Here is a 24924-nt window from a genome sequence, read left to right on the forward strand (position 1 = left end):
CACTGGAAGGAACAGAAATGAGATGTAAAAAGACTGGTTTTAATTGAAGGGTGGAGACAGGACATGAAATGAGGCAACCCTGGCTTGGCTGTGGGCAGAACTGAAACTGGAGCAATGGAATTCGAAAGGGAAGGGGTGGAGACAAAGAGACAGAGGCCAAGGGTGGAAACAGTCAGAAAAGAAATACAAAAGACAGAAGAGAGAAATAAGCGGATGAAACAGAAAGCGCTCTCTCTCTCTCTCTCTCTCTCTCTCTCTCTGTCTCACACACACACACACACACACACACACACACACTTTATACACTTATTCTGTAAAGAGGGTTTTTCTTAACAGCAAACTCTCAAGAAACAAGAGTAACTAGAAATATGTGTGGAGGGATTGAAGTCTCTGAGTTGAGCTACCAGAATTCCGTGCCTGCATTATAATCTTTCCTCACCCATGGAGGCAAATGCCAAGGCAAAGTTCAGTATGCATCATCACCCCCCTGCTTCCAGGCCTGCCTAATAGAGGTAGGGGCTCCAACTCCAGACCATCCCTTCCATGCAAAGGTCCCTTGAAAAGGTGCCTTCTGGCCCCTATGGTGGTCACCATATTCTCTTTTATACTTTGGTCGGTTCTAACAAAGTTAGCATATGGGGTTGGTAAGTTTAAAGGTCCTCTTGAGATCGACTCCATATAGCCATTTGGAAGTATCCATCTCTGCTATGAGAGGCTGCCTTTTCTCAACAGTACTCCCACATGGCCTTGGAGGAGAAGGAGAACTGCATTGTCCCCAGTGAGTTGGCAACTGCTAGCAAGATGGCGGTCAGAAAAACAGGCAGGTTGGCAAAGTACATGCACAAATCAGAATGGGAAATATCAGAGCTAGAACATTTCAAAGTCCTCGTATCATTGGTACAGCTATTTAAACTCAAAACAAATGAGTTAAAATGCATGGTAACTTTGGCACCTGTGTGCTGCTGGAACACCACCACTCCATCAGTCAGGGAGTTGATGTTGAGGAGAATAACTATAATGGCTCCCAGTGCTTTGACAAAACTTCAGATGTATACCCTTCTGGCCAAGCCTCTGCAATTCCATACTGTTAGAGCATTCATTGTATCCCTTTGGGGTTCCACTGTTTTTTAAGTTTGTTGTGCCTGAGCCACAAAAAGAAGCATATATGGATTTCTACAGAAATTTTGATTCCATGAAAGATTTTGAGATGAAGAAGGCAGGTGTCTTTCAGAGTGCAAAATGATATTGGAATATAAAGGTTTTATTTGGATTGAGTTCCACAGAAGTTTGTCACTGACCTGTAATCCTTAACTATGAAATATGAATATTGTACACTAAGGAATCACTTCCCTTGGTAAGTAATTAACAAATAAGAAAAGAAAAGGCATGGCAAAATCAAAAATACTAAAATTAGAATGTGTTTCTTAACTAGCAGAAGAACCTTAAGAAAACACAATCAGACAAATAACCACATTATAAGGCCAAATAGAAGTTAAAAAAAGAAAATGGAAAGTGTAACAAAAATAAACAATAAAATGTTAGAGGGGTACCTGCGTGATTCAGTCAGTTAAGTGCCTGTTGAAGCCCCATGTCAGGCTCTATGCGGACAGCTCAGAGCCTGGAGCCTACTTCAGATTCTGTGTCTCTCTTTGTCTATGACCTCCTCTGCTTGTGCTCTGTATGTCTGTCTCTCTCTCAAAAATAAACATCAAAAAATTAAAAATATAATAAAATGTTAGAAATTAACCGAAATAATAGTCTAGGTATGGGAATCCAAAAAATTCAAATGTGGGCAGTTGGATTTTTTAAATATTTAGGTATATGCTATTTACAAGAGATCCTCCTAAAACATAAAGATATGGAATTCTTGAAATCAAAAGAATGGAAAAAAGATATATAAGAATACACTTATCAAGGGAAATCTGGTGTAGCTATATTTATGGAATTCAAAAACTAGAAGAATTAAAGAGTATATTACTTAGTCAACCCATATATATTTGAAATAAACCATAATTTTTAAGCAAATGTTACACACAAATTCAGGTGAATAGTCACTTATCAGGGTGGGGCGGGAAGGCAATGAGATCTTGGGCATGAGCAATAGGTATATGTAAAGCAGCAGTGCTGGATCCAACCCATACCAGCTCTTGAAAGCCAGCTGGCAAATTTTCAGGAATTTTGAGAGCCAGTTGTTAAATTTTGAGAGCCAGTAGCTTGAAATCAACCATGATAGGAATATCTATACTATGGAAATTGATAACAAAACTAGGGTCACTTTTTTTTTTATTTTTTTATTTTTTTAATATATGAAATTTACTGTCAAATTGGTTTCCATACAACACCCAGTGCTCATCCCAAAAGGTGTAGGGTCACTTTTTTTAAGGGAGCTGGTTGTTAAACATTTACTAGCATACCACTGAATGATAATATGCTAATACTCATGATAATATTACCTATTATAATGTTCTAATTTTCATAGTAATAAATTCTATTGTATATAATTCTATTTTAACAAATTCATATTCTAATATATTAATTCATAATACTGCTGTTGATAATGTTCTAATCCTTGGTTTGGGTTGTAGGTCCTGTTCATCATTTTAAAAAATTAATGAATGTTCTAGTTCTTGGTTTGGATAATAAGTCCTGTTCATTACATTATTTAAACAATAATGAGTGCCTCTTCCGGGGACGGCGTCTGTAGGCATTCAGAATGGTCCAGCATTTGACATACCATCGTAGGCTGTCCTGCAACACAGCCTCTAACAAAACTAGGCTGTCCTGAACCCCGGGTAACAGAATCGTTTACCTTTATACCAAGAAGGTTGGGAAAGCACCAAAATCTGCATGTGGCGTGTGCCCAAGCCGACTTCGAGGAGTTCGTGCTGTGAGACCTAAAGTTCTTATGAGGCTGTCCAAAACAAAAAAACATGTCAGCAGGGCCTACGGTGGTTCCATGTGTGCTGAGTGTGTTCGTGACAGGATCAAACGTGCATTCCTTATTGAGGAGCAGAAAATCGTTGTGAAAGTGTTGAAGGCACAAGCACAGAGTCAGAAAGCTAAATAAAGAAATGAAGCTTTTTTGAGTAATAAAACAATCAAAGGCAAAAAATAATAAAAAAATAAAAAATAATGAGTGAATGAATGAATGGAACTAAAAAAGCAGTTCATGAATGAACCCAAGTGTCATGAACCAAAGAGTATGATTATTACAATTCTGTATACCTGCGATAGAAAAAAGAGCACTAAGTTTCTGGAGGACATCAAGTATCAAAAGAACCTCCACTAATGAGTGTGGTCCATGGACACCTGAAAAGAACCACCTCACTTTAAAGCAACACACTAGATGCAAGAATGAGAAGATGGGCACATCTAGCCCAATGGAGGTGATTCTTCTTGGCTCCTTCACTGGGAGAGCCTCTCAAAGGTCAGCTCTGGGCTACAACACTGGCCCAGGCAGGGTAGACTTATGTCTCCTGTGATATTCACAGAAAGATCTGGGACCACCCTAAAGTCTCCTTTCCTGAAGTTATAAGCAACAGCCATATGGTCATGGTTCTTGGGCCAGGCAAGACCCAGCCCCTAAGCATAGCTTAGGCAAGAAAGGCAGAAAAGACCCACGGCTAATATCATCCTCAATGGGGAGAAACTGAGAGTTTTCCCCCTAAGGTCAGGGACACAACAGGGATGTCCACTCTCACCACTGTTGTTCAACACAGTGTTGGAAGTCCTAGGCTCAGCAATCAGACAACAAAAAGAAATAAAAGTCATCCAAATTGGCAAAGAAGAAGTCAAACTTTCATTCTTCACCAATGACAGGATACTCTACGTGAAAAATCCAAAGGACTCCACCAAAAAACTGCTAGAACTGATCCATGAATTCAGCAAAGTCACAGGATATAAATATCAACATACAAAAATTGGTTGCATTTCTATACACCAATAACGAAGCAACAGAAAGAGAAATCAAAGAATCAATCCCATTTACAATGCACCACAAACCATAATATACCTAGGAATAAACCTAACCAAAGAGGTAAAAGATCTGTGCTCTGAAAACTATAGAATTCTTATGAAATAAATTGAAGAAGACACAAAGAAATGGAAAAACATGCCATGCTTGTGGATCAGAAGAACAAACATTGTTAAAATATCAATACTACACAAAGCAATCTACACATTCAATGCAATTCCTATCAAAATAACACCAGAATTCTTCACAGAGCTGAAACAAACAATTCTAAAATTTGTATGGAATCAGAAAAGATCCCAAATAGCTAAAGCAATCCTGAAAAAGAAAACCAAAGCTGGAGGCATCACAGTTCCGGTCTTCAAGCTGTATTACAAAGTTTGAATCATCAAGACAGTATGGTACTGGCACAAAACCACATAGATGAAAGGAACAGAATAGAGAACCCAGAAATGGACCCACAAATGTATGGCCAACTAATCTTTGACAAAGTGGGAAAGTGTATCCAATGGAATAAAGACAGTCTCTTCAGCAAGTGGTGCTGGGAAAACTGGACAGCGACATGCAGAAGAATGAACCTGGACCACTTTCTTACACCATACACAAAAATAAACTCAAAATGGATGAAAGACCTAAATGTAGGACAGGAAGCCATCAAAATCCTAGAGGAGAAAACAGGCAGCAACCTTTTTTACCTCAGCTGTAGCAACTTCTTATTAGACATGTCTCCAGAAGCAAAATGAAACTATTGGGACTTCATCAAGGGAAGCAAAAGCAAAGGGAAACAAAAGCAAAAATGAACTATTGGGACTTCATCAAGATACAAATCATCTGGGGGCGCCTGGGTGGCTCAGTCGGTTAAGCGTCCGACTTCGGCTAAGGTCACGATCTCGCGGTCCGTGGGTTCGAGCCCCACGTCAGGCTCTGCGCTGATGGCTCAGAGCCTGGAGCCTGCTTCCCAGTCTGTGTCTCCCGCTCTCTCTCTGCTCCTCCCCTGCTCATGCTCTGTCTCTCTCTGCCTCAAAAATAAATAAAAACATTTAAAAAAAAGATACAAATCATCTGCATAGCGAAGGAAATGATCAACAAAACTAAAAAGCAACCAACAGAATGGGAGAAGATATTTGCAAATGACATATCAGATAAAGGGTAGTATCCAAAATCTATAAAGAACTTATCAAACTCAGGGCACCTGGGTGGCTCAGTCAGTTAAGCATCTGACTTCACCTCAGGTCGTGATCTCAAGGTTTGTGAATTCCAGGCCATCAGGCTCACTGCTGTCAGCTCAGAGCCCGCTTTGGATCCTCTGTTCCCCTCTCTCTGCCCCTCCCCTTCTCTCTCTCTCTCTGTCTTTCTCTCTCAAAAATAGATAAACATTTTTTTTAAAAAAGAACTTATCAAACTCAACACCAAAAAACAAATAATCCAGTGAAGAAATGAGCAAAAGACATGAACACTTTTCCAAAGAAGACATCCAGATGGCTAACAGACACATGAAAGGATGCTCAACATCACTCATCATCAGGGAAATACAAATTAAACCCACGAGATACCACCTTACACCTGTCAGAGTGGCTAAAATTAACAACTCAGGAAACAACAGATGTTGGTGAGGATGCAGAGAAAGGGAAACGCTTTTGCAGTGCTGGTAGGAATGCAAACTGGTGCAGCCACTCTGGAAAACAGTATGGCGGTTCCTCAAAAAGTTAAAAATAGAACTACCCTATGACCTGACAATTGCACTACTAGAATTTATCCAAAGATACAAAAATGCTGATATGAAGAGGTACATGTCCCCCAGTGTTTATAGCAGCACTATTAGCAATAGACAAATTATGGAAACAGACCAAATGTTCATCAACTGATGAATGGATAAAGAAGAAGTGAAACACACACACACACACACACACACACACACACACACACAAGAATTATTACTCAGCGATCAAAAAGAATAAAATCTTGTCATTTGCAATGACGTGGATGGAACTAAAATGTATTATGCTAAGCGAAATAAGTCCGTCAGAGAAAGATAAATATGATTTCACCCATATGTGGAATTTAAGAAACAAAACAGATAAACATAGGGGGAAGGGAAGAAAACTAAGACAAAAACAGAGAGGGAGGCAAACCAAAAGAGACTCTTAAGTACAGAGAACAAACTGAAGGTTGCTGGAGGGGTGTTGGGTGGGGGAATGGGTTTAAATGCATGATAAGCATTCAGGAGGGCACTTGTTGGGATGAACACTAAGTGTCATATGTAAGTTATGAATCACTAAATTCTACTCCTGAAACCATTATTACACTATAATTTAAATAAAATTTAAATAAGATTTTTTAAAGGGCAGAAAACACGAGCAACTCTCTGTGATTTTCTGCCCCCCACCTTGGCATGAAGTCAAGGGGGTTGGCCAGGCCCACTGCGACTAGAATCTGAAGAATCTGGAGAGGCAGAAATTAAGGATGAGCTGAGAATAGCAAGCCAGAGAAAGAAGCTCTAGTGACCAAAACCAGGTGGAGGGAGGGAAGACCAGAAGCAAGTGTAGAAATTAAGATATGGATATAAGAAAATCAGAGAACTAAGAAAATAGCATGCCTAGCCAAGTAGTCAAGAATGAACTGGAGACAGGCAAATCTCGTGTGTGACGAGTTGCCTGATCAGGCTGGCTTTTGACAGGGTGGGTAACCAGTTGGTGGGGCCAGGTTCCCTCCAGAACAGAGAACATTTGCCATGCAGGGAGGCAGGTATGAGGCTTGAGGTCTGTGACACTGTTGCTTTCAAACTGTGGCCACTGCTCCTCACCACCTCAGTCTGAAAGGGCATCCAGGCAGAGAGCCTTAACTGTGTAGAAGTCTAGCATAGCAAAGGAGCATCCTGACACTAGTGGGTGGAGCCTGCGTAAGGTGCACAACTTCCTGAAACCTGCTGGCAGTGAGCAGAGACAAACTGTGGGAGGCAGCCTACCAGCCTGCCTGTGCCAGGCCCAGTCTACAGAAGGACAGGTGGTTGGCCACCAAGGTATGGTTCCTGCACTGCCCTGCCTCAATAAGTCCCGTCATACCTGCAGCGCTGAGCGAGCTTCGGGCTCCCCCTTGCGGCCTTCCCGTAGTTGGAGCTGTAGTCAGACCTCCCTTCACTCCAGCCAGTCATTGAAGAGGTGGAATGGGTTTATCAAGCTACAGTCCCCAATTTTAACATGAGCCTGTAGCTATGACCTTCTTTTCAGGAAGGACTATCAAGCACATTCCTCAAGATGACCAGGACCCCAGGTGTGATGGTTAATTTTATGTGTCAATTTGACTAGGGCACAAGATCTCCAGATATTTGGTCAAACATTACTGTAGGTGTGTCTTTTGGATAGGTTTAACATTTAAAATGATAGGCTAAATTAAACAGAATGCGATCCCTAATGTTGCTGGACCTTGTCCAATCAGTAGAAGGCCTGCATAGAACAAAGAGCTGATCCCCACCCAGAGTAAGAGGGAACTTCATCTGCCTGAAGGCTTGAGCAGGACATTGGTCTTTTCTAGCCTTCAGATTCAAACTGAAACATAGGCTCTGCTTGGGTCTTGAGTCGGCCTGCTTTTGGACTAGAACTACATATTGGCTCTCTTGGGTCTCCAGCTTGTTAAGTAAATATCTTAGGACTTCCTAGCCTCTATAATCACATGAGCCAATCCCTTATTTAAATATATGTATATATTTAGGGATGCCTAGGTGGCTCAGTTGGTTAACTGTTCGACTTTGGCTCAGGTCATGATCTCATGGTTAGTGGGTTTGGGCCCCGTGACAGACTCTGTGCTAACAGCTCAGAGCCTGGAGCCTGCTTCGGATTCTGTGTCTCCTTCTCTCTCTGTGCCTTCCCCACTCACACTCTGTCTCTCTCTCTCAAAAATAAAACAGACATTAAAAAAATTATATATATATAATTTTAACATATATATTTATTTATATTTATACATATTTAAAATATATTATATATACATATAATATACATAGTATATTATGTATATACATGTATTATATGTATATTATATATGTATGGCATGCCTGGGAGGCTCAGTTAGTTAAGTGTCCAACTTCTGCTCAGATCATGATCTCACAGTACATGAGTTCGAGCCCCACATTGGGCTCCCTGCTGTCAGTGCAGAGCCCGCTTCAGATCCTCTGTCCCTCTCTGTCTCTACCCCTCACCCATTCACTCTCTCTCTCAAAAATAAAAAAATAAAAAACATTATATATATATATATATATATATATATATATATATCCTGACCAGTACGCCATGTGCACAACACAATTCCCATATTCAAGGGGACAGCTCGTTTTTCTCTCTCCCCATGCCTTCTGCCCTTTCATGATGAACCTAGGCCTCAGAGTTTCTATTCATAGGGTTCAGCCTGCCTGGATCCCTCAGTCAGTGATTGAAAAGTCAGCATCCTGGATGTATGTACTTTCTTATCCTAGCTGGTCAGCATTCCTAGGAAGGCCATGCCAATGATCTCTCCCTGCCTGCCTGTTAGCCATGTGGCTGGAGAAAAATACAAAAGCTAACCAGATCCTTGAGGTCTCCAGGCTTAGCTGGGCTCTCTCATAATTGATCAATGCCTTTAATGACTCACTCTTGGCCCCTCTTCCACTGCCCAAAGAGTGAGTCCCACCCTTGCACTTCCATTCTCAACAGATCACCATGGCTCCACTTCCCTGAGAAAACTATCACTTGACAGGAGGTCCTGCAACTTCCCTTCATTCCCCAATTCAAAGTGTCTGATTCTTTTTTAAAAAAATTTTTAATGTTTACTTATTTTTGAGAGAGAGAGAAAGAGCATGTGTAAGGCAAGGAAGGGGTAGAGACAGAAGAAGACACAGGATCCGAAGCAGGCTCTACACTGACAGCAGAGAGCCCAATGTAGGGCTTGAACTCACGAACAATGAGATCATGACCTGAGCTGAAGTTGGACTCTCAACCAACTGAGCCACCCAGGCGCCCCATGTCTGCTTCTTCATCTACCCCTTTCTCTTTTCCTTCCAGAGAGAAAGGTCTTCAGGACATTGACATCAAGGTAAAGTTCTTGGTGATGAAGTATCCACAACCAACTCAAATAAGTAGATAGAGGTCCCAAGGGTCAGTTCGGAGCAACAACACCTCTTCATCACAGGTGATTCTCTCCTCTGGCCTTCTTCCCATGGGATGATCTCAGGGGATCAGCCCTTGTAAGGCAGACCCACCTGCATCCATAAGGGAGGCCACAGCCTGGGGCAGCCTCTCTCGCATGTCCCTCACTCTATGCAAGAACATCTCTTTCATTTAGACTTCTCCATTCAGGTCCTCTTTCCTCCCTTCTTTCATTAGATGGTTCTTCTCACATGTATATTCAATCTTTCTCTTTCCTCTAGATCTTCACCCTTAGTTTAAAGTACACTTAAAACTCTTCCAGTCCAGGGGACTGAGAAGTGGCCCCTTCTCTAGTCCTATTGTTCCCCTCTGCTACTGCCTTAAATGTCTCCTCTCCTTTCCACCAATTCTCTTGAGAGAGCAGCCAGCACTCACTGCCATCAGTTCCCACTGACCATTCTCTCCCACCTGAATTCTGATTTCCATGCCCACCCCACCATCAATTCCTCAAATACTGTTCTGCTAGAGTTGTTAAAGATCCCAATTACAAAATCCAAGCCTCGAGGAGCCTGGGTGGCTCAGTCAGTTGAGCGTCCGACTTCAGCTCAGGTCATGATCTCACAGTCGGTGAGTTCAAGCCCCACATCGGGCTCTGTGCTGACAGCTCAGAGCCTGGAGCCTGCTTCAGATTCTGTGTCTCCCTCTCTCTCTGCCCCTCCCCCACTCATGCTCTGTCTCTGTCTCAAAAATAAATAAAGCATTAAAAAAAAATCCAAGTCTCTTTTCAATCCTCCTCTGATAGGCTGTTCACCTGTGTTTAGGGGAATTAAAAGAAAGAACATATGTCTGCCCAGAATATTGACAGGGGAGCTGGATCATATAAATTCTAATTATGGAACATAGCTCCAAAGAGAAAGCAGCTCTTGGACATGAGAGTAAGGGCTGAGAAGTCCAACCTCACCCACCCACCTTGCCAACTAGCTGCCAGGACTTGACCTAATTAAGGGAGTTGATTGGTTTCCTAACAGGCAGATATTATCATTCCCATTGTACTGAGAAGGAAACTAAGACTCAGAAAAAATTATAGATTGCCCAAAGTTACATAGTACACTAGAATCAGAGCTCCTCCCATTACATAGCAGTGATAATAGCTACCACTTAATAATAATAACTGCTGGGGGTGCCTGGGTGGCTCAGTCGGTTAAGCGTCTGACTTCGGTTCAGATCATGATCTCATGGTTCATGAGTTCGAGCCCCACATCAGGCTCCCTGCTGTCAGTGCAGAGCCTCGTTCTGATCCTCTGCCACCATCCCCCGCCCCTCCCCCACTTGTGTTTTGTCTCTCTCAAAATAAATAAACTTTAAAATAATAATAATAATAATAATAATAACTGCTGTATATCAGGCATATGCTGAGAGATTTACAGAGGGTTACTCATTTAACCCTCTCCCAAGTATCTCCACCTGATCACACTACAGTTCTGCTTGGATGTCTAATAAACATCTCAAGGATGACACCTCCCAAATTGAACTTGGGATCTTTTCCCAAAAAACTGCTCCACTTGTAGCTTTTACTATCTCAACTGATGACAACTTCTTCATACTAGTTGTTCAGCACACACACAAAAATGGAGTCATCCTTGACTCTTCTCTTTCATACCTCACATACAATCCCTCAGAAAATCCTGTTGTCTCTATCCTCAAAATATGTCCCTAGTCTACCAACCTGTCACCACTTCCACTGTTACTGGCCTAGTTCCCACCACCATCACCTCTCACTTAGGCTACCTGCTAATCTCCTAAAAAGTCTTCTTGCTCTTTCTCTCTCACCCTCCTCTCCTCAACAACCACCTCTCCCTGGCCCATTCTATTCTTCTCAAAACATCCAGAATGATCCTTTTAAAACTAAGACTGATCATGGCCTTCCCCTGCTCCAAACCCTGCAATGGCTCCCCTCCTCTCTCAGAGTAAAAGTCAAAATCCTTATCATGGCTTAGTACGTCCTTAATGATCTGCTCCCCAACTCCTATTCAAAGGTCCATCTCTGCTATTCCCCATCATGATATGAACACACCAGCCACCAAATAGTCTTCTCACATACTCCAGGCCTGCTCCTGTCTTTAAAGCCTTTGCATTGCTGTTCCTTCGACCTGAAGGCTCTTCTCCCCAATTATAGCCACCCCCTTCACCTCCTTCAATCAACTCAAACCTTGCATTCTCATTGTGACCTACCCTAACTTCTGATTCCCCCTTACTCCCCGCTAATTTTCCCTTTTTCATAGTTCTCATTATCTTCTAACATATTATATAATGTACTTATTTGTCTCCCTCCACTAGATGGTGAATTTTGGGAGAACAACAATCCTTGTTTCATTCATTGATGTATCCCAAGGGACTAAAACAACATCTGCCACATATTAAAACTGCTGAATAGAATAAGCCACCGCATTGTCTTCTTATGACTCTGTCAAGAAGTGCCGTTAAAGGCACTTTACCATTCACTATCCTGGGGTGCTGGGTGGCTAAGTCAGTTGAGTTTCCAACTTCCACTTAGGTCGTGATCTCACGGTTGAAGAATTCGACCGCCTCCGCTCTGCGCTGACAGCTCAGAGCCTGGAGCCTGTTTGGATTCTGTGTCTCCCTCTCTCCCTCTCCCCTGCTCCTGCTCTCTCTCTCTCAAAAATGAATAAACATTAAAAAAAATTTTTTTTTTAATTCACTGCCTTTTTGAAGTCTGAAAACAGGAATTACAACCCATTCTCCGCTCTCTGGGTCCATCTAGCGGCAGCTGCGCAGACTGAGCTGTTTCCCTTTCTCAGCGGGGGTCCCAAGTTTGCTCGGAACTATTTAGCTCGCCTCTCACTGAGTGCTCATGGGACAGAAATTAAAGACACAAACTCAGCAGGAAATTGTAGTGCCGTGAGAAACATCATCAGTGACCAATAGGCACAAAGATCTGGTTCACGTGGTGTATATTCAGCCTATCGTGCCCCTAATATTCTTCAACTCACTCCCTTCCGTGCCTGGCTCCTTCTTTCTCGACAAAATGGCCACACCGGCAGCACCGGCGAGTGCGTCTGCCGCCTCTCCAGCTCCAGCCGCAGCTCCAGCCGCGGCTCCACCCTCGGTCCCAGTCCCGTCCCCAACCCCAGCCTCAGCGCCAGCCCCGTCTCCTGCTCCAGTGCCGGTTCCGGCTCCAACGCCGGCTCCAGCCTCATCCTCAGACGCGGCGGCTGCAGCGGCTACGACCGCGGCTCCGGGCCAGACCTCGGCCTCAGCGCCGGCCCCAGCGCAGACCCCTGCGCAGTCACTGCCCGGTCCTGCTCTTCCAGGCCCCTTCCCCGGCGGCCGTGTGGTCCGGCTGCACCCGGTCATTTTGGCCTCCATCGTGGACAGCTACGAGCGACGCAACGAGGGCGCTGCCCGAGTTATCGGCACCCTGCTGGGTGAGTGGTCAGACACAATCGTCTGAATCTTCTTCCTCCCACCTCCTTTTTCTCTTGTTCCCCTCCCTTCCCATCCCCATTGACCTCTTACCTATTCTTCCATGCCACCTTCCTGCCGCGACTTACCTCCTTAAGAAACTTGAACTTCCCTGCCACATTTCTGTCACTTCGGGTGGCATAAAATACGTAAGCAGTAGTTAGTTATTGAATAAAAACCGTATGCGGAATGATTTACATTTTATTTTTAATCTGCCCAGTAGCATTTCAGGCCAAGTATGACCAAAAATGAGTTCAGATGCTGAGTAGGAAATCAGAAACATTTGACTCCCTAAACCCAATGACCACGTTTCCCCCCCTTTCCTACGGACTAAATTTCTTTATTTTCTAGGTGTTTACAAAGACATTTTTAACCACTTGAGAAAGGAGTGGGGAGATCTGTAAAAAGACATCCCTTTGAACAAGTAAACCGGTTTGTCAGAAACTCGTTTAGGGCTTCAATAATCCTCTGTTTTCCTAAAGGTTTAAGCCTGATCTTTTTAATTTATTTGTTTATTTTTATTTATCTTTTTAATTTACATCCAAGTTAGCATATAGTGCAACAATGATTACAGGAGTAGATTCCTTAATGCCCCTTACCCATTTAGCTCATCCTCCCTCCCGCAACCCCTCCAGTAACCATCTGTTTGTCTGCCATATTTAAGAGTCTCATATGTTTTCTCTCCCTGATGTTATATTATTTTTGCTTCCCTTCATTTATATTCATCTCTTTTGTATCTTAAAGTCCTGATATGAGTGAAGTCATGTGATATTTGTCTTTCTCTGACTAATTTCACTTAGCATAATACCATCCAGTTCCATCCATGTACTTGCATATGGTAAGATTTCATTCTTTTTGATTGCTGGGTAATACTCCATTATGTGTATATAGGGGTGTATACATCTTCTTTATCCATTCATCCATGGATGGACATTTGGGCTCTTTCCATACTTTGGCTATTGTTGATAGTGCTGCTATAAACATTGGGGTACATGTGCCCCTTTGAAACAGCACACCTGTATCCTTTGGATAAATACCTAGTAGCACAGTTGCTGGGTCATAGGGTAGTTGTATTTTTAACTTTTTGAGGAACCTCCATACTATTTTCCAGAGTTAAGCCTGATCTTCTGTCCATTAGTCTCCCTAATATGTTAAAGTAATTTGTAAAATGGAGAAGCACTAGAGAGAGATTACTGATAATGTGCCTCTTTCTCTGGGTACTGCTGATCCCATCAAATTCATTTTCATTCCATCTTTGTCCCCAATTTTAGATACCTTTGTGACATGTAATAGTTCTTCCACCATAGAAGACAATTGGTGTATTGCAAAGAAGACAAGATTGTAGGTAGATTGCACCAAATATTAACCATGTGCCTTGGAACAAATTACCTAAAGTCTAGTTCTGTCGGGGGCGGGGGGGCGGGGGGGGGCTACTTAGACTTGGGCTTTGCAAGAGCAAAATTATTACCAAGAGCATCTAACTGCTGGGACACATGAGCTACAAAACAGCCATTAGTTGCCATCCTCCACATCAGGGCTCTACCCCTGCAACACACAAACATAGTCTCTCTTTACTTATCTTTGAAGGTTTAGCATTTTACAGGAACTTTAATTGATCCATTATCTTCCAAACATTGCCAAAGTTTTTCTGAAACCAAGACTTTGTATTCTCTTTGCCACAAGTGCCTTCCCTGATCTCCCTCATTTGTTCCAAGTTCCACTCATCTTCCAGGTTCCCAGGAAAAGTGTTAATTAAGTATCAGTCCTTCATCCCATACCGCCACCCTCACCCCCACTCCTAACTTCCCAAAGTATAATAGCTTTCTGTAACCATGTCCTGCTTTGAGCTTCTGTAACAAATGATTTTTGCAACATTAACTTGGCACTTGACAAAGACTACTCTTTCAGCTGCACTGCCAAATTTTCCAAACTCACATGCATGAGCTATTTAACTAAAGAAACAGTTCTCCACTGAGGGAGAGTATTAAGTACCCCAGATACTATAGTGACCTTATTTAGTGACCTGTAATCTACATCTTAAGATTCTCTTCTGGACTGGGACCATGGTACAATGCTAGGTGTTACAGGGATAGTACTTACTGAAAAATGAAACAGACTCTTCTTACTAGGAGCTTATATATTTACTCAGACATTAATTCATGAAACATTTAATTTGGCTAAAAGAAGTCAGTGGTATCTTTTAAGTACCATAAAATTGTTTTAAATATTTGTAATTTAAAGTTTGATAAAACAACATCTACTCTAACCTTCAATTCAAGATGAAGATCTACTCATTCAAATAATTAGAATACAATATGATAAATGCTCTAATAGAAGGTTATTATAGCAGCATGGAAATATAGAAGACTCAAAACTGCTTCAGAAGTCTGAAATGGTCAAGTCTATTGAATGCTGATGAGAGGTCAGATAAGAGAAAAAGTATTTACCCACTGGGTTTGCGGACGTAGTTTCACCTAAGGGAGCAAAAACCATAGTGAAGTGGAATTAAACAGACACAGGGGTGGGCAGCATTGTGGTCACTAGTATAGAGGGCAGGGCTTGAAGCCTGGTATGGGCAGTGCCAGTAGATTAGAAAAAAATGGAGAACCCAAGGGACCAGCAGTCTTCGGTCAAGAAACAAACGTAATGGGAGTAAGGGTATCAAAACTAGAATAGGAGTTTGTGGTAAAAGACTGATACTCATGTTTAAGGTTCACAGGTAGAAGGTTTCTGGATGGTGATGGGGCTAAGGTTATGACCATGGGACTAGATGACTGAAGGGAGGTACAGGTGAAGCTCCCTAACACTGTGCTTTGGGACTAGGCTACTGTATGGGTGCCCTGTGTAGACATTATTAGAATTTTCCAGGTAGTTCTGCAGATTGAATTGTAGGGAGAAAGTCTAGAGGCTGAAAATGAAGGTCATAGAAAAAAGACCTGGAGTAGGACTGGTAGCAGGATGGAACAGATAAGCAGAAGAAGACCTTGTGAAGGAAGAATAGACCCCATATGTTGATGGCTAAAGCAAAGAGAGATCGCTTCAGAGCTTCAGCTCTCTGGAGAATCCTGGTCCCACTGATGCATATGGCTAACTTAGAATTTACGAATTCAATTTGTTCATTGACTTTGAGGAGGCCTCTGAAAGCATTTAGAAAGTGGTCGGAGGCTGCCGAGTGCCCTAGGGTCTTGTAACATGTGGACAATTCTCTCTCACAGGCACCGTTGACAAGCATTCAGTGGAGGTCACTAACTGCTTTTCAGTGCCACACAACGAGTCAGAAGATGAGGTGAGTGGGAGCTTGAGCTGCCACTGTATGGTCTATAACTGTTCGTTTGCTAGGCTCTCCTTAAGGCTTCTCCTGCACAATACGTTGTGCTTCTATAACTAAAAGTTCAACAAAGAACCTTCTTTCTATGGGTACATACTTCCTGGGCCTCTTGTCTGCTGGGGTGGGCTCTGGTCCTTTTCATCCATTTTTTCTATGGACTTCTAGCTTCTTAGCTTCCTTTTCTGCTTTTCTTCTAAGGTGGCTGTTGACATGGAATTCGCTAAGAACATGTATGAATTACACAAGAAAGTCTCTCCAAATGAGCTCATTCTGGGCTGGTAAGTTGGAGTTGGGGGAATGGAAAGTGTTCGTGATTGCCAAGGTTTTTTGCTACCAAGCTAGTTATTCTACTCCCTTTTGGAGACAGAGTATTGAAAGTGTATTACTTCAGGGATCTGTGAATTTAGTGTGTCTTGCTGGCAGTTCTAATCTCATGAGGCCAAGAATATTTACTTTGAATTGTAGCTTTTACTGAGCCAAGTATTTTTGCCTTGCTGATGACTTGTAATGTTTTAAGAGCTCTGAGTCAGCCTTTGATTTGAGTTAATACAGTTTTCAGTGTAGTCATTTTGCGTTTAGGTTGCACTGGGGGTAACGCTACCTAGAGACATCCATTTTACCATTGCGTTTGGTATTAATGTTACATGTAGACTTGAATCCACAACTATGTTTCATTTTCCAGGTATGCTACAGGCCATGACATTACAGAGCATTCTGTGCTGATCCATGAGTACTATAGCCGGGAAGCCCCCAACCCCATTCACCTCACCGTGGACACGAGCCTCCAGAATGGCCGCATGAGCATCAAGGCCTATGTCAGGTGACCGGTGTCTTGGGGCACAAGGCCATAAAAGGCTGTCTGGTTCCTACCATGCCTGGATGACACCCACCTCCACCCCAAGCAGGTTTAATCCTTCAGTATATAACTCATTGCCTCATAAGGAAACCCATTCCTCCCTCTCCACAGTTATCACTAGAAGGGTTTTACTCTGAAACAAAATTTGTCCCTCAAATATCCACTTGCTGATACCAGTTGTACCCCAGATTTCTACTTATTTCTCTTAACCAATTTCAGATGACAGACCTTTAGGTATTTGAGCAAACTGTCATGTTTTTCCTGTCATCGTTTCTATAAGCTAACTCTTCACGGTTCCTATAGCTGATCCTCACTGGTATTTTGGTCATGTTCACTGCTTTTCTGAGTAACCCTTTATTAATCATTATTCCTGGATACACAGGACTCAGAGTCATACAGATTAAAGGATGGCTGTCCTTTGTGACTACATCTATTACCCCAGGGTCGAGTACAGTTTTGGTGACAGTAACATTATAGCATTGACACGTTGAGCTTGCAGGCAGTTAAAATTCCTGTTGACAGGGGAGGCATGCTGAAGAAGGGGCTGCTGGGAGAGTTGGAAGGATTATCTTTTCTGGTTAGAATGAAGGCATTTCTTAGCGTATCTCTTACGCTGTTTGATTTGGTGCACTTTCTGTGTGTGACATAATGTAACAGACTTTGGTCCAGGTGAAAATATATAGTTGACATAGTAAAGGCAGTCACCTTTAGTGAGATTTCTTAAAGCACCTAATCTAGTCTTGGTGGGCTGGAGTCAATTTGCTTTTTTCAGTGCTAATGAAGGGCACAGTCTCATAGAAGACCTACAGGTGGATATCTGGGCAGCCAGCTCCACAGGGAAATGCAGCGTCCTGTTTCATCACTGATATTGCAGTGAGTGAAACAGTCCTCTGAAGGGACCAAGTCAGATCTGCAGGCTGAGTCCCCTCTCGCAGGCCAGGCTTCATTGTGTGTGAAGTGAACTAAAGGAAAAATGTGACTTGCTCCCATGAGACCTCAGGTTCAGGTGGTTTCAGCCTTGTCTCAGAACCTTGGAACCCATAACCTTGGTATGACTGCTTTCCCAGCCTGGACTAGACATGGAAGCCCTCTCCCAAGTCTATTTATTTACCTTGACTTCTCTCTCCCCAGCACTTTAATGGGTGTCCCTGGGAGGACCATGGGGGTGATGTTCACACCTCTGACCGTGAAATACGCGTATTATGACACTGAACGCATTGGAGGTGAGTAACCTTCCCATACCCTCTTTTGAGGTCTGACACTTTTCAGGGCACAGGGTAGCTGCTCTCTAACAAGAATGGAGGGCTTTGGGTAGGTTTAAGAGGAACTGTTGATCTAAAGTCTGTGATGATTAAAGTCACAATCGTTCTCCATTATAAACGAACTTCCAGGAATTATTTGTGCAATTAGAATGGGAAATTATCAGCACCACAGGCTACGTGGCCATTCATATAAGACCAAAACCAGTGATTAAGCTCTAGCAGGCGGAAGAGAAGCAGCTAAGAGCAGAGCAGGGTTTCAGAGAAGTTGGCTGTATCCAGAGGGAAGTGAGAAAGTTAGCAGAATGATTAGAGATAGTCTCTTCCCTGATGGAATGACTGAAATGTCTGTGCCTCTTCTGTCCCCCAACCTGTTCCCACAGTTGACCTGATCATGAAGACCTGTTTTAGCCCCAACCGGGTGATCGGACTTTCAAGTGACTTGCAGCAAGTAGGAGGGGCATCGGCTCGCATCCAGGATGCCCTGAGCACAGTGTTGCAGTATGCAGAGGATGTGCTGGTGAGGAGGGGGAAGGCGAGAAAGGAGGAGGGCATAGATCTCCACTCCGAGATCTCTGAGAGGTGTACTGGTGAAGTGACAGTCCTTGGTGGTGAGAATTAACTGTGCCTCACTGAATCTTTGTTTGGTGCTTAGTCCGGAAAGGTGTCCGCTGACAATACTGTGGGCCGCTTCTTGATGAGTCTGGTTAACCAAGTACCCAAGATTGTTCCTGATGACTTTGAGACCATGCTCAATAGCAACATCAATGTAAGTGCCATCCCTGGGCTTCTGGGAGCTTGTGTCTTCCCCCACCTCAGCTCATGCACACAAATGTGAAGGGAGATGACCTAGAGGGGAACAGAGGAGAAAGGGCTTTGCCGTTGGCCCCTTGCAGTCCAGGTTGGGAGAAAGGAAGAGATGGTACATGTGTTTGGGGAGGTCTTCTGCCTTCTCTTCTTTGATTCCGTTGTCTCAGGAACTGCTGATACTACTGTGACTTGCTATCTAGATTCATGGTCAAAAGAAATGCTAAATTCAGAGGTTAATGAAAATGCAATTTCTTATTTTCCCCATCTGGGTTCACAGACTTCCCGCCCCCCATATCTTACCCTAGATCTTGGCTAAAGCACCCCACGTTTATAAGTGTATCAGTAAAGAAGAGAAAGTGTTCTCAAACATTTCATTCTTATCTTCCACCTTTGAGTCTTGCTCAACCTCTTCTGAGCTATTCTTTATCCAGGACTGCCCTCTACCCGGTGTTCACCATGGAGCTGGCCAACCCCAGACTTTCTTCTCCCTTTCTGCCCAACCCCTCTCTTATTGTGGCTTCTTCCTCTTGCAGGACCTGCTGATGGTGACCTACCTGGCCAATCTCACGCAGTCACAGATTGCCCTCAATGAGAAACTTGTAAACCTGTGAATGGGCCCCAAGCAGCACTCCTGCCAATCTGGGCCACCCCAGGACTCAGAATGGAGTGTCGTAGGATGGTTTCCTTGTGGTTTGAGTCACACTGAGTCAGTCAACTGCTTGTGACTCTAAATAAACATAGCCTACCTTTTGTAAATGAATCCATCTTATATGAGTTTACTGCTGGGTGGAGGGAGAGCTCATGCAAAAACCAGGAAGTGAATACTTGGGTAGAAGTTGGTTGTGTGTTGGTGACTTGCCATCAGTAGTTGCACCCATAACCCAAGTCCAAGCCACTTTTCACCTGCCCCCAGACCAGACAGCCTTCTTTGCACGGTGGTTTCACAGAGGTACTTTCTTCCCGCTCTTTTGCCTATGATTAGAGCAAACTGGACCTTCAAAAAAACATTTTTGTCACTTCTCTTCCATAGTGCCTCACATGAATGACAGTACAAAGTGTTGTCCTATGCACAATTAGGAGGACCTAGAGCATGTGTTGGTGGGTGAGTGGAGAGGAACAAAGGAGTGGGTACAAATCTCAGTCCTGGGACCCATGAGTACATGCTGGTGGGAAGAAAGTCTTCTCCTGAGGATTAACTGCATTTTACCAAATTTTTCTTTTGGCTTTCAGTCTGGAAAGGTGTCCACTGGCAATACTCTGAACCATTTTTTGATGGATCATGTGGGGTTTCCACAGGAAGTGAAAAGGAGAATCCATGCAGGGAAAATAATTAAGAGAATTCAATGCTTGATCTGAACTGAAAGAGTAAAGAGTGTGGTCAGGGTCATAAACTACTTGAATAGTAGAATGGAGCTATTTGCCACTATGGTTCGCGGAGGCAAGTTTAGGATCTATAGCTTAAATTTAAAGAGATGTCCCCCAAACTGCAAACTCCTTCAGTACTATGTGTAACTTGAAAGCACCATCAGGCTGTGTTGAGCTCTGCCAATGGCTGAATCTAAGCAAAGACTAGATGATATTTCCCAGGGATTTTGTAGACTTCAAACAGCCCTTTCATCTGATTGCTGGAGTGTTCTGCCTGGCCACTGCAAAATACCTTAGGTTGAGAAGAAATGGGTCATTATTCAGGGACTTACGGTTATGTTACGTGTTGGAGTGGAAAGGTAAATGAAAGCAAGTGGGTATCAAAAAGGCCCAGATTGTAATTCTGTTTCTGAGACATGTGACAAGTTCTGGGGGTCATAAGCTATGAATAGTAATGATACATTTTTACACGTAGGCATGAAATGACAATAGTTACGCCAAATTGTGAGGTTAAAAATAGCATGCACAATGGGAAGAGGGTTGATCAGAGTTCAGAGTGTTTGTGTTCTATTTTTGGGGTGGGTGGTTAATACCAACTTCAGTTTTTTTAAATATGCATGATAAAATTCCAGGGTTACTCACTGGAAATAATCTCCAAATGAAAATGATGGGAAATAATAGAATAAGAAAAAGGAAAGAATTTTTTTTAATTGAGAAAGCATGGGAAAACTGGGTAAAGCAAATAAAGATGGCAGATGTACATCCAAATATAGTAACCACACTAAATGTAAAAAGGATTAAACTAATGAGAGAAAAAAGATTGAAGTTAAAAAACAAATCCCACCTATATTTTATGTGTGAGATACACCTAAAATATGGACACAAAATTGTCATGCAACTGTAAGCAGGACATCTTAAAACATTGAATGAAAAAGACTAGTCTCAGAAGACAATGCATACTATAGGGTCAGAATGCAGAATCTAATCCTTCCTCTTTCCTTCGAGGCTGCCCAGAGCCTGGTAGCTTTGACCCTCCTGAGAAGTAGAGGACAGGGGACAAAAGAAATACCATCTCTCAGGAGGCATGCGGTCTTCAAGCCAAGGGCAGCCAAAAGCATCCCTTGTGGAATTGAGAGTATAAACTGCTGCAGAAGCCCAGAAAAGTCACTGGAGAAGATTTTCACCGACGAGGTAAACCTAGAACCCTGGAATGGAGCTTAAAGGATGATCACAGCTGTCCCTGGGGTGAGAATAAGCTGAACGAGGCAGAGATAGACTGGCCTGGACACAGTGAAGAGACATGGTATGGCGGGTCTGTGCAAAGGACAGCTAACAAGAGATGGTTGATGAGGGCTTGTCACCACCAGAATAGCTAAGGGAGACCGCAAAAAAGTTTCTGAAAGAAGCAGGAGTGCCTTTCAGGATGATGCCATTGGTCATCAGAAAGGTAGCTGGAGTGGTCCAAGTGAGAACTGCAAGTAACCTGAATTAGAACCATAAGAGGCCCAGGAAATGAAGCAGAACGCATGGGAGACCATGGCCTGACATGCCTTGGTTCAGCACACATCGAGGATTTTTTACCACCTGCCCCCCTCACATTACCATTCCATACTGAGTGGGGAGTGGGAGCAGTGATTCCCAGCAGTTCTGAGGATCCCATGATTGGGAGAAGCAGCAACAAGCCAAGGGGGACAGTTAAGAAGTTACGGCTAAGATGGGACTTGTACAGTCGAAGCAAAAACGGAACAAGCCTACACCAGTGAAGATAATGCTCCGCAACTGGCCAGTTACCCACCCCACCCCACCTGGCCATCCTGTCACAAGAGGTTCCCTGTTCAGGGCTCTTCAACAATCTTTAGCAGAAGTCTCCCTTCCCCTACTCCTCAAACAACTTTCCAAAGAACCCCCGCTAGTGAATTCAAAGCGTTTCCAGACTGCAACCTTCAAATACTAATCCATCTTCTTTATCCCCCAAATCCTGTCCAAACATTCCACAGACATTAGCCACCCAAACTGATTAGTCCTTTCAATCAATCCAACAAACTATGCAACCAACTAGCCCTACTAAAGTGATGGCCCCACCACCTCTCCATTTCTCACTTACTCCCTCTTCCCTGCGGAAGCTGGGCAACACCAGTTACCCAGTGTCCATGAGCTTCATTCTGATGGTTTGATAGCATTAGCTTCTTAGACATAAATGGCATATTCCTGTACCTCCCCTGATGGGCTTCAATGAACATTCTGACCTTTGGAGAGTCCTTATCAATGGATGGCCTAACTCTAAAGTATCCTGAGCCTGGGGACATCTTGATCTTAGAAACAGATAGATCCCACAGGAATGCATCCTCAGGCACACTGAGCCTCTGGAGCATCTAATCCAATTGGCAGACTGATGCCAAATGGCAGTCTCTGAAACTATGTCGACACTGATAGTGGATAGTAACCCCGTGTACACTAACACCATTTGCTCTATATTGTTGACTCAAGCATTAAGTGTTTAGTATTTGCCAAATAGTATGCTAGCACTAGGTCAGTAAGTGTGCACTCCATGCTACTGGCATTAAGGAGTTCACATTTTGATGGAGAAAACAGAAGAGTAAGTAGTTGCAAAATAGAAAATGAGTGTGGATCTAGCCCTCAATGAGCACCTGTTCTGTTTCGGTCAGTCTTCTCTTCATATCACAGAACAAGCTGGGGTTCAGAGAAGTGGAGTATGTTACTCGAGGTGGGCTACACAATTAGGAAGTGAAGAAATGGGGTTTTAATTCAGGTCTGGATTTTTCTTTTTTTTTCCTCTGTAGCCCTCTGCTTCACAGTTTAGTGACTCAGTAAGATAATATGGCAAAAATGAAACATTACAGGAGCATATTACAAAGGTTGACCAGGTCTGTCCTAGGGAGTCTGGGAAGATTCTACCCAGGACATAAATACCTGGGCTAGTCTTTTTTTACGAGGAACTTGGGAAAGGATAAACAGGGCAAAGGAAACATGCAAACACCTGTTCAAAAACCAAGGAGGCATATTCTGGGGGCAGACCATAAGAGCCCTCAAGACTATGGAGGTTGGACATTATCCTAGAATTTGGGGGAGGAGGAGGCTGCATAATTTAATCAGGCATTTCAGGAAGATCCCCTGCTAAGGGAGAGAAGCAGAAGACAGGAAGGTGAATCGGCCACTGTGACTGTTCAGAGGACACGACAGTGGCAACAAGGATGGCGACAAGACTATGATTGAAGAGGATGTTAAGAGGCAGACTCGGGAGGGCTTGGAGACTGGTTGAACTTGAATGGTGAGATACGGGAATCTAAGACGTTACCTGGTATTTTATGAAGATGATTGAAGGGATAGTATATGGAAAAGCTGGCTACTCCAGAGTGGTGGAAGCTTACAGCATGTGGAGATGTGTCCAGAATTAAGGTTAGAGGGATAGGTTGGGGCCTGTTTTAAAAAGCCCAAAGTGAAGTCATTTGCCCCCCAAGATTTAATTAGTTTCAGCCTATCCCAGGAATGTCACCTTTTAACAGCCAACTATGAAATTTTCTGACCAACACTAGTGAGGTAGTCTGCATGATAAAAACCTTGCCAGTAACTTGCCCTCCTCCTTTCCTATGAGACCTTCCATTTTGTACAACTCCTGGGAGCATCTCTGCTTGGTAGATGGGATGTTGCCCAATTTATGAATTGTTTAGCAAAGCCAATTAGATCTTCAGATTTGCTCAGGTGAATTTTGTTCTTTAGCAGACCAAATGGTGAGGTCTTAAATGCAACTAAGTAATTGTGACTTATTTGATCAACTATGGGGCTACACCAACACTTTGAAGGAAAGATTGAAGAATTTACTCAATGGAGTTAATGAAGTTATTCATTTATTCATGTAATACCAAATGGCAGCAAGGCGCTAAGCAAGAATCCTGCTTAGAACCTTTTGGAGGGGCAAACAAGTAAAAAGATGATTGCATTGGGAGTCACGAGACATTGGAGGTCATGGAAGTCTTCCATCCAGGAAGTAAGATCCAAGCTGGACTTGAAGAATGAAGAAGCAACAGACTGAAAAAGGAGAGGGAAATTGCATTGTAGACACAGAAAACTGCCAAAGGCTCAAAGACAGTGTCGACCATGTGGCTCTTTCGTTGCTGACTCTTGGCTAGGGAGGTGTTTGTAGGGAAAGAAATACCCTATGCCTAGGTTGACAGAAAATGGATGATACTGGAACTCTTTTTTTCCTTACAGCCTGTGCTAATGTGTGCACAAGTTTGTTTTTACTGTGAATGTGTGTTCACACATTCTCTTTGTGTGTGGTTGTGCATGTGCTAGAAACATTTCAGAAAGGGTCTCGGTGAGATCATATGTGTCGCTTAAGTTCTAAGACACCACAGTTCTCTTATTTTTTCCTGTTCCCCTTTTCTGTGCTTCTGCTTCATCCTTCCTCCTCTGACCCTCCCTTAAGGTTTCATTCCCCAGGCTTCCATCCTGGGTCCTTCTCACAGTCTACACACTGTGCTGGGAAGGTCTCATAGAAGCCTTTGACTGCGATTATTGCCAGTTTGTTAAAGGTGCCCAGTCTACAGCTCTAGCTCTGGCCCATATTCAGAGCTGATCGCAGACTAGGTAAATGAACACTAGATTTCCCCTGGGTGTCTCAGAAGCATCTTAAATTCAACATGTTCAATATTGAGCTGATTGTCTCTTCCTCCTCCACAACACCTGAATTTCCCTTCTCAGGTGATGACACATCA

The 24924-nt window shown here is 43.2% G+C and overlaps 1 protein-coding gene and 1 pseudogene across 1 annotated transcript; both read left to right on the plus strand.

Annotated features, from left to right (window-relative positions):
• The first annotated feature begins 2674 nt into the window (after positions 1-2674).
• Positions 2675-3098, plus strand: LOC131488720 (large ribosomal subunit protein eL34-like; annotated as a pseudogene).
• A 9007-nt stretch (positions 3099-12105) lies between these two features.
• EIF3F (eukaryotic translation initiation factor 3 subunit F) lies at positions 12106-19583 on the plus strand. The gene is made up of 8 exons (XM_058688131.1): positions 12106-12533; positions 15786-15856; positions 16097-16176; positions 16581-16718; positions 17886-17977; positions 18397-18533; positions 18669-18782; positions 19357-19583. The coding sequence occupies exons 1-8, from the start codon at positions 12134-12136 to the stop codon at positions 19432-19434; spliced, it is 1110 nt and encodes a 369-aa protein (XP_058544114.1). The 5' UTR covers positions 12106-12133; the 3' UTR covers positions 19435-19583.
• The last annotated feature ends 5341 nt before the right edge of the window (positions 19584-24924 follow it).

This window comes from Neofelis nebulosa, chromosome 10 (assembly GCF_028018385.1).
Source record: "Neofelis nebulosa isolate mNeoNeb1 chromosome 10, mNeoNeb1.pri, whole genome shotgun sequence".
NCBI classification, from domain to species: Eukaryota; Metazoa; Chordata; class Mammalia; order Carnivora; family Felidae; genus Neofelis; species Neofelis nebulosa.